At 46.8% G+C, this 10225-nt stretch overlaps 1 protein-coding gene across 1 annotated transcript in view; it reads left to right on the top strand.

Moving 5' to 3' along the window:
- Positions 1 to 345: 345 nt before the first annotated feature.
- Positions 346 to 10225, top strand: part of SLC25A22 (solute carrier family 25 member 22) — a gene marked incomplete at both ends in the record, with an annotated part of 28325 nt that continues 18445 nt past the window's right edge. Inside the window, 3 exons of the mRNA XM_080345743.1 lie at positions 346 to 365; positions 4473 to 4598; positions 6292 to 6347. Coding sequence (XP_080201869.1) covers positions 346 to 365; positions 4473 to 4598; positions 6292 to 6347 — 202 coding nt within the window. The remainder of the gene's footprint in view (positions 366 to 4472; positions 4599 to 6291; positions 6348 to 10225) is intronic.

Here is a 10225-nt window from a genome sequence, read left to right as displayed (position 1 = left end):
CATGTGCTGCTGGAGCCTGATGACTCTGGCAGCTTTTCCCTCCATATATGCTGGTGTATTTATATACACACACACATTTATAAGGCTCCCTCTGGAGCTCAGTCTCCTGTCTGAGGAGACAAGGTGCTCCCTTAAATCACTTGTTCCTCAGCTGGCCTAACCCTGCAGCCTGCTCAGTAGGGTCTGAGCTTCAGGAAGAGTGTGTGTGTCTCAACTTTGTCTCCTTGGTGTCTTTCTCTCCTTTTCTAGGAAGAAACTGAAGTGAAAAAGAAGTGACTGAAAAAGAAATTAAGGAACGGTTTGAAGGAACAGGTTCATTTCTTAACAAGATCAAATTTGAATTAAATGGCTGATAAACAGATCAGGTAACTGTTTCGAAAATTTTTGAGTTTTTGGTTGTACTTGAGATTTTTATTTTAAAGTCTTTCAAACTTAATCCCTTTTGTGATACAGGAGGTTGGAAGAAATCACCTGATTGTCTCTTCTGGCCTTACACAGTTCTGATTCTTTTTCTGTTCCTTTCTTACCTGCTTTTTCTCAAACTTCTCCTGTTTTCTGTCTTTGCCATGTTGTCATATCTCTGCTTTCTGCAGTTCTTTTTTCTCACTGCCTTTTTCTTTCTGCTTTCTGTTTTTTACCCCTGTATGTCTGTTCCTTTTTGCTTCCTCTTTCAAAGGTCAGCTTGACCTGCTGACTTCAGCTTGCTGACACCAAGGGAGCAAAGCCAGATCCTTGACCAGCGTAGGATGCAGTGCTTGTAATTACAAAGTCCTACATGCATCTACATGATGCAGCCTTGTGCCCTTCTTCTAAAGCCAGTCAACACTTGAGTGATCACAGGAATATGAAGTACCAACAAGAGTGACACTTAACTGCACAGCAGGAATTTAAGAGCATTAGTCCTGGCATATGGAAAAGCTGGATTTGAGTCCTTCCCAGAAATGAATGGGGATACATTTTCTGGAAAGATAGAGCTGTACCCTTTAGCTTCTTAAGAACTGTGTCAGGTGGATCTGCACAGTCCTGCGCATGGGTTTACCTTTCTGCTGCTTGTAAAGTTGCCCCAGATAAATGACTCCTACATGCCATGGGATTCTTGTGGAGTTTTTTTGTGGTTCTCTTCTAACATTTTCTTTTCCAGGTTACCAGTTCAGGACAGGAGGGTGAGTGAGTGAATGAGACATGGTGACAGAGGACCAGGACTTGGCAATGCATGAATGCTGCAGACAAGAAGGCTGCCCATTCTTAGCATTTGCAGAGATTAGGATATCTTCCTCTGAGCCTACCTTCTGCAAATGAAAACAGTCCTGAGCTGCACTGATAACAAGACAGCATTGTGAAGTGTTTATGTGCCTAGATTTGCCTGTCATCAGTTACGCAGTTTGGAGAGCACTTGGCACTACTTACACCCCTGAAGGGAACACTGAGATTCACCTCCATGGAGCCTGATGAGTGTATGTCCCTCATAGTTTCAGCAGGGCAAAAGAACCAGACGTCTGTGGCCATTTGAAGCTTAGGATTTTGAAGGAAGGGCAGATGCATCCTCCAAGATCTTCCCTAGCCCCTCTGACTGGGATACCTTTCTCTTCCCCTGTTAAACTGAGTAAATGGCTTTATTTGTATGCTAGCCTATGGCATCCCCGTTTCACTGAGTGTTGCACACCTAGGCAGTGAGAGGCTATAGCTGTGCAGAAGCAAAATAGGACAGAGAAACTTGGCACAGTGGATTCTTATCCCATGAGAGGGCAGAGAGCACTGAGGTGAAAAGTGGGATGGCTTAGTCACAAGGCAAAAAGCTTTTGATTCAGATGCAGTGCCCTCTGTCTCAGGTTGTTCTCTGTGGTCCAAATCCCTCACCTCTCCTCCTTAGGTCATCTCCCCCATCTATGCAACCACAAGTCTGCAGTGATCACAGGCAGCCAAGCCAGTGAGATCTGTTTAAGCTTGAAGGATCTACCAAACCGCTCTTCCCCTGTAGCGTGCATCTGCCATCCCTTAGCAAAACAAGATTGATACCAAAAGGCTAAAATCCACAGCAGTGGTTTGTGCCAAGGTGCAATCAAGGGCATTGCATTTATGCAGCAGTGCACGTGAAACTTGATCTCAGCATCTCACCAGATACTGCTGCATAGTCCATTCTTACTGGTATCCCTCCAGGGTGCACATGGGGGAACCTGGATGATTGGATTCAGGTGTGACGGGGGTGTTGAACAAGGGTTTCTCACCCACAGAGAGAGGGGTTCTCTGCAGCCCATGTTTCCCAAATTTTTTACTTGCCCAGGCATATCAGACTGTTCCCCTTTATTGCTGGCATCTGTGCTGAAATCTTTTGCATTTACAGTGCCAGCAGGCAAGATGGTTGCTTCTTGTCTGTGTCTCTCTCCCACCTGATGTAAACCTATGATGATTTCAGTGTTGGAGCAGATTTCAAGAGGCAAGTGTCTGCCTGCCCTGGGTGTTTCAGGGACACTTAGAGAGGTGATGACAGTGCTGAGGCTGGAAAGGGGCAGTGGTTGTGCCTTGCAGTCTGTGACCTGCCAGCAGTGACTTTGGAGCTGAATTTGGGGAGGCTGATGTGATCCTGTCTTGAAAAACCCTCCTTCCCAGTGATGCCTCCATCTTGACATGCTTTTGTATGGTTCAGTACTGTTCAATATATTAATCAATGATTTGGATGAGGTAATAGAGTGCACTGTCAGCAAGTTTGCTGATGACACCAAGCTGGGAGGAGTGGCTGACACTCCAGAAGGCTGTGCTGCCATCCAGTGAGACCTGGACAGGCTGGAGAGTTGGGTGGGGAGAAATTTAATTAAATATAACAAGGGCAAGTGCAGAGTCTTACATCTGGGTAGGAACAACCCCAGCTTCCATTATAAATTGGGGAATGACCTATTAGAGAGCAGTGTAGGGGAAAGGGACCTGGGGGTCCTGGTGGACAATAGGATGACCATGAGCCAGCACTGTGCCCTTGTGGCCAAGAGGGCCAGTAGCATCCTGGGGTGTGTTAGAAGAAGGGTGGTTAGTAGGTCGAGAGAGGTCCTCCTTCCCCTCTACTCTGCCCTGGTGAGACCACATCTTGAATATTGTGTCCAGTTCTGGGCCTCTCAGTTCAAGAAGGACAGGGAACTGCTGGAGAGGGTCCAACGTAGGGCAACAAAGATGATGAAGGGAGTGGAGCATCTCCGTTATGAAGGAAAGGCTGAGGGAGCTGGGTCTCTTTAGTTTGGAGAAGAGAAGACTGAGGAGTGACCTTATTAATGTTTACAAATATACAAAGGGAGCCAGGCTCTTCTCGGTGACAAACAATGGTAGGACAAGGGGTAATGGGTTTAAGCTGGAACATAAGAGGTTCCACTTAAACTTGAGAAGAAACTTCTCAGTAAGGTTATCAGAACACTGAAACAGGCTGCCCAGGGGGTTTGTTTCAAAACCCGCCTGGATGCCTTCCTGTGTAGCCTCATCTGGGTGTTCCTGCTCCAGCAGGGGGATTGGACTAGATGATCTTTCAAGGTCCCTTCCAATCTCTCGCATTCTGTGATTCTGTGATTCAGGGAGCCATATTCTGGGCGATATTGGAGGGAGCTGACTCAAACAGACTTCCTTTGTCTCTGTGTGTAGTGGTTTATTGAGCATATAAGTGCTGGACATTTCTCATAATTGAATTTGCAGGGAACTCATATTTAGCTCATCTGGCTTTCACTCAGCACCACTTGCCGAAATTCTCCGTGTGGAGCACAAGGGTGAGCAGAAAAAGCCCCACACTTCGGAAGCACATGCTGCCAGCTAGGTTTTTATTTCTCTGAGAGGCATGAGCTCACGTCTCTTAATCTGTGGTCCTGCAGGCTGCCAGTCCAGTGGTTTTGCTGGGCTATTGGTTTGTGTGTGTTCCCCTTGCCCCAGGCAGTGGGTCTGGAAACAGTTTCCTGGAGCTGCAGCCGTCTGTTCCTTGGCTGCCAGCTGGACGCTTCTGCTGGGCTTGTTCCCACATGATGGTAGCAGCTGACGTGTCACGAACCTCTCATTAGATTCATATCTGATTGTGGTGCTGAAAAGCATTTGCCAGTCAACCTGCTGGCTTGGATGCCATCAGGCCCTAAATGAAGTCTGTCCACGTTGTAGATGGACAGAGTCCAGCACTCTGTCTGCTCTCCTCTAAGGACAACAGAAATGTTTGGGTCCTGGCGAACAGGGTTTTTTCTTGCTCTTAGTGACATGTGGCTTAGCTGTTTGGCTCCACTCATCAACAGTTTGTCTTGATTCTATGAGCTGCTTTCCCCTCCTCCCTAGTATGTGCAGCAAGGGCAAAGTTTTGCCTTGAGGCAGAGCTGCCTTCATGCTGTGGGGAACAGCCTTGTTGCACAGTGATGTGTTGACTCAGTTCCTGCAAAACAGGTCCATTCTTTCCTCTTTCTGTCCTCTGATGTTATCCCAGTGCTAAGACATCTGTTTCTCTGCATCTCATTGCCTTACAGTTTACCTGCCAAGCTGATCAATGGAGGGATAGCTGGGCTGATTGGGGTCACCTGTGTATTTCCCATCGACCTGGCAAAAACTCGCCTGCAAAACCAGCAGAATGGCCAGCGAATGTACACCAGCATGTGAGTACCACCCACATGGGCAGCATCCCCTGGGTTTTTTGGCAGGGAATCCTTCCACTTTGTTACCTCTTTCAGGTGAGTTCAGCCTTTCTAGGAACTGGGCGGTCCCCTGAAAAGCCAGGGAACAATCTTGAAACAAGCTATACTAGAGAGATCTGGGCTTTGGGGATGTCCTGCCCCAGGTATGTTATGTATTATTTTAGTTGGCTGTTGGCTCCCTTTTTCCAGGATGAGAAAGGAGCTGGACCTGGCTCTGGCTCCATCTCACTCTGCTGCAGCTTGAGGGGCTGGGAGTGATGTGCAAGCCTTATGGTTAGGCAGCAGGGCTGCATGAGCATGGTGGGGAGAAACTCTTCCTGCTCCCCTCTCTGCTGCATCTTGTTCAAAGCAGTGCCACTGACTTGGGGAAAACACCTTGTCTCCAGCATTGCGGTAGGATAGGAGAAAAATGCCCAAGATTTCTGGGACTTGCAAATGGGGGCACTGCTCCCAAGGAAATGGGCATGTGCAAGCTGCAGGAGCTGAGGTGAGGTGTGTGAGAGATGGGGTCCGAAAGGATGTGGGGAGTCCCAGCAGAGAGGAGAAACTCATTGCCTTGACTGGCAGCAATGCAAGATGGGCTCCTCACAAATAACGCAAGGTAGCCTAGAGCAGTCTTGTCCCAGGTCGGGCCATAAAGCCCTTGAGGAAACTCTGCATTTCCTTCTCTCTTACTTCAGCACTACTACAGAGTGGAGACGAAGTTTACTTCTTGTGTTGCCAAATCCCTTAGAAATATGTTCTTGTTTTCATCAGTTACACTTCCCTTATTACTAAGAGCCTTTTGTTCCTTAGTTACGTACACATGCATGCATGTGCACCTCTCTCCCCCTATGGCCGTGGAAGTGCCAGTCCCTTCCCAAAGACCCCAGCGCCCAGGCTTCAGGCAGCTGTGGTCCAAAGTGGGAGACTGCCAGGGGATCTGTACACTGCCTTCCTGAACTGCACATCTGGATTTGTTAGGTGTGTGTCTGTGCCTTTCAAAGGCTTTAAGCCATTCTGGCACTCTGTACAGTTTTCCCATTTGCAGTAAACGTAGTTGAAATAAAGGAGGCAACAGATTTCTGCTTGGAGTGGACCTTTGTGGCTCCCTGCCATGCTCTCCCCAGGGCAGGAGCCTGAGTGCTCCCTGTCTGCTGTGGGACCCGATGTGTTAAAAGTGTGTGCTTTAACCTGTGTGGGAGGTCACAGATGATTGATTGTTCACGTCATCTAGTGTTTGTATGCCTTGTGTCAAATTTCATGCAATAAGTCAAGCAAGTCAGTGCTGGGGGTTTTGACCCCGCTTATTTCCCTTCCAGATCTGGATTTAAAAACATGTGCCTGGGGATCTGCTTGCTAGGGCATCTCATGTATATTTGCCACAGGGGAGCCTGGATAAACAACCCTTGCAGTGACACTTCTCCCTTTTGTGTTTCCAGAAAGCAGACAGCATATGCGGGGTGAGCTGGGGGTTTCAAAGCCCCTGTGAATTAGGGGCTGAAATTGGACTCAGTCCTGAACAATGGCACATTCAGTGGCTGGCGCAGTTCCCTTCTCAGCTCAGGATTTTGCTGACAGATTGTAAATGAAAACCACTGCAAAAGATTTGATTTGTTTTTCTCTGTTCTGACTCACCTTTGAGCTTTTGTGGCTTATCTCTCTGTGTTTGCAGGTCTGACTGCCTCATTAAAACAATTCGGTCGGAAGGCTACTTTGGCATGTACAGAGGTAAGTAAAGCTGAGTCAAGCACAACACAGCTTTTGCACTGGAAGCACTGGTGCGTAAGTGGGAGGAAAAGCCCATGTTCTCTGGCTTATAAATGGATAACCTAGCAATACCTTAAGAAGTTAAAAGGTGCAGCTGTTTCTGAAAATAAATTCCTGCACATCAGATGTCTGCTCAGCTCTCCACCATTGAGGGCGTGAATCATCCCTGTGGCTGTTTTGGTGTTAAACCTCACCGTTTACTGAAGTTCATCTTTACTAGGAGTTTAAGTGAAGCTGCTGAACTTTGTTTCAGGACTTTATGTGTACATTTCCCAGCTTGGGCATGGTAACTATCATCATGGGGGGCAGTAGAAAACCTCTTGAAGTGCCTTACTTTGGGGTTGATGATTGAATTTATGTCAAAGCCCATCACCAACATGATCAGGCCTGCTGTCCCATCTAAATGGTAGCTTGTCTCCAAAACTAGCCGTCTCTGAAACTTACCAGAGTTCAAGTATTAAGACAAGATGCAATTAAAAAAAAATAACCTGCCCGCAGAAGAAACTCCCTTGGGATGGTAAGACGGTCAGAGGTGGAGGTTCAGCTGTTTGGCTGTTACATGCTAACCTGCTAGAAATCCCCTGGCTCTGTGCCTTAGACTCTCTGTTGCAGCAGTGACTTCCTCAGTTGTCACTGTACCTTTTCTAGTTTAAACACAAAATCCTTGAAAGTTTTTAAAGATTTTGAGGAGAGAGGAACAGCAGACCAAATTCTGACTTAACTCCTAGCAGAAGAAAATGTGGAATGCCTTCCTGGCTTTCAGGACACTCCAACTGGCTTAGTGGACAGTGAACTCCAATTCATTTTATATACTGGTATTTAACTGCCTGAATATGCAGTTTTTATCTGAGGCATTCAGACAGCATTCTTTGTGGCACTCATTCACTGGTAAAGCCTGATTAAAGTACTACTTTAAGTGAATCCTTGCTCTTTGTTTTTTCAAGCACGAGTCCGGAGATGCTGGCACCTTGCTGTTGGCAGCAGTAGCATCTCTTGCTGCTTCTTCTGTACCCCCTAAGGAAACACAGAGGCTGCAGCCAGCCGTCGTGGGAGCAGGCACTGGCTGTTGAGGCAGTGTCTCTTGCCCAACTTGCTGGTGGGCGTTCCGGGGGAGTGCGGTGGATGCTGCGGATGGATTGGCTGCTTTGCGCCAGCTCCTGGGAAAGGGAGCAGGCAACAGGACAAATAACCCTGAGAACCCTGGCAAGCTCCATCTTCAGTGCTTGCAGTGATGTGTTTCCCCTTGATTTTTCCCAAGAGCTGGCTGCTTCTGTGTGCCTAGCCGGGAACGGAGCCTGCATTAGCTTTGTCTGTAACTATGCAGTGGCAGGCTGATTGTTGGGGAGCAAAAGGAAGAAGCTGCTCCTGGAAACATACAGGGGAGACTCTAGGACCTGTCAGGGCTTTTGGGAGAGACAGCTCAGTGCTGTGAGGCTTAGGGTGGTAGGGAGGGTGTGTATCTCCATGCCACTTTTCACTCTCAAGCAGAAATCTCAAAGGGTGTAGAGGGTTTTGCATAGTTCTTGCTTTTCTCAGCCATAGTGAGTTTAGTCAGCTTGGTCCATGTCCCGCTAACTTTCTACCCGCTCTGTTCAGGGAACTGATAGTGGCTTGAATTTACTTGTCATCTCTGACTATTAAATGAGAAGCTGGGTTTGGAGGGGGCTTTTGTGAATAGCTTCAGCTCCTTCCAGAAATTTGTAGATATTTCAGCATGGCTAGGGTGCAAAAGTGAGTCCTCCAAGTCCTGGTTTCTGTGCCTCAGTTCTGTGAGCTGACACTAGCAGCCCCTCCCCCTCAGGGAAAGGATGAGCAGGTAAAATACATCACAAGATTCGTGAAGAACGTAAGTACTTTTCTGGGAAGAAGGTAAAGAGATTGCTCGGCCTTGCAGACAGGGGAAGATGGAAATCAGATGGTGGGATTTGTTCCTGCTCCCTCCATCTGTCCCAGTTACACAGCAGAAGCTGCTGTATGACTCACAAGCTTTTTATTTTCAGCCTTTAAGGTGAAATTTGGAGGATTATATGTTACTATGCTAAAGTGGCAGCTGCTGTGCCCCATGGAGGAGCCAGAATCACATCAGTCATCCCTGCAGGGCACTTCGCTTCTGTCGGAGAACAGAAAGGTTCTGCTTGGGTGCAGCCATTCCTACTGTGTGACTTCAGGTTTCCTTAATGTGTGAGTCATAGCTCCTCAGTGCAGACAGAAGAGAGGCTTGAACTTGTAGGGTGCATTTCTACAAATCATCTCTTAAAGGAGTGCATGTGGGCAGTCCTTGTTCTGTATGAGTAGCCCGTAGTGAATTGTGTGATGTGTAAGGCAATCCCAACATTTCTTGGGAGTTCTTCCCCAAAAGTTACAGGGATTCTTGGGTTTGTTTGGGGGAGGAAGAACAGGAGGTTATTTTCTCATGTTTATTTTCTGTAAGATTTAGGTAGCAGCAGTGCCTCAAAGCTGTGTGGTGCTGTCTAGCCCTGTCTGTGCTCAAGGCATGACGGTGTGCTACCTTCAGCCATGATGTCAAGTGAATGAATCCATGGTACCTGTAGGCTCCTGGAGCATGTGGACACCAGTGGAAGGGGACCTTGGAAAGGTGCTCTCTCTGCTCCCTGCTACAATCTATCCAGAAGCCACCTGTAGATCGCAGCATGTGTACTGGGAAGTTCCAAAGCTGTTTACAGACCAGCCATTTGGCCAAGCTGGTGGGAGCCAAAGACTTAGATCAGACTGGGGAAATGCCCTTTGCTGTTAATGATGTTTGGATGGTAGCTGCAGTTTAGCTGCAGTAGTGTGGCAGTATTCCCTGGGCTCTGCTGGTAATACCTGCCATATGCACCAGTGCTGCACTGGGGGTGACTCAATCTTCCTATTATGTCCTATGTGCTGGTGATGTATAAGGGCTTCTGTCAGTGACAAGAGGTTGCTTACAAGTTCAGTTGGCAAACAACTGGTTTTGCCTCTGCTCGATTTTGTTCTTTATAGTGCTTCTGTACTTATTTTCAGAATTCTGTTTTTAATGGTTGCAATTTGTTTTTGCATTCTGTTTGTCTGTCATTGCTTCTGGTACATGTAGCATTATCTGTAGGCCAATGTTAGGGTTAATTTAGGAAACAGATTGGCGTAGAATATTGGCGTAGCTAGAATTGAAGATTTTGTAAAAAAATAGAAAACTCTGTGGAAAGCAAACAGCCAGCAGTTGAAGTATCTGATTTCTCCTGCTCCATTGGATTGATGCTGTTACAGATTATTGAGGACAGGGATTATACCCTCTCTGCTAAGCAGCTTTACTGAAAATATAAAAGATGTAGGAGAAAACCCAGGTTAGTTACCTTTTTTCTGTATATTTTGTGGTTTTACCCTTTACTTTATTGGCGATTGAAGGAGGAATTGCTGTGAAAGCGTCTTGGTTCCTGGAGGAGCTCAGCACACCTTTCTTACTTGATGGTTTGGAGTTTTTCTTTCTTTCAGTATATTCTTTGCACTGGCGTTAGAGTAGCAGGTTTATCTTTTCTTTCTCTACTTGTTTTTCCAAGGAAATGGTTATTCATGCTGCATGTCAGTAATGTGCAAGTGTTTTACTTTCCAGCTGTTAGGAGTGGGGTTTAAGCTGTTTTCAACTTGGCATTCAAGAAAACACTTCATGGGTAGCCACTTCACTAAAAAATAAGGCTGTGTGGATTTGCTTTGTAGATCCTGTTATGAATGACATTAAACAGTAGCGGTAGAGCAGGAGATTCATGTCCATGTGACTTCTCATCACATGCAAGAGCCATGGCAGGGAGACATGATGTTTAGGAAGCACATCAAACTGGAGAAGAGCAATTACTGGTACACTT

Source organism: Nesoenas mayeri, assembly GCF_963082525.1.
Source record: "Nesoenas mayeri genome assembly, chromosome: 5".
NCBI lineage: Eukaryota > Metazoa > Chordata > Aves > Columbiformes > Columbidae > Nesoenas > Nesoenas mayeri.
The sequence above is the reverse complement of the archived record's forward strand: the minus strand, read 5'-3'. Positions and strand labels throughout refer to the sequence as shown.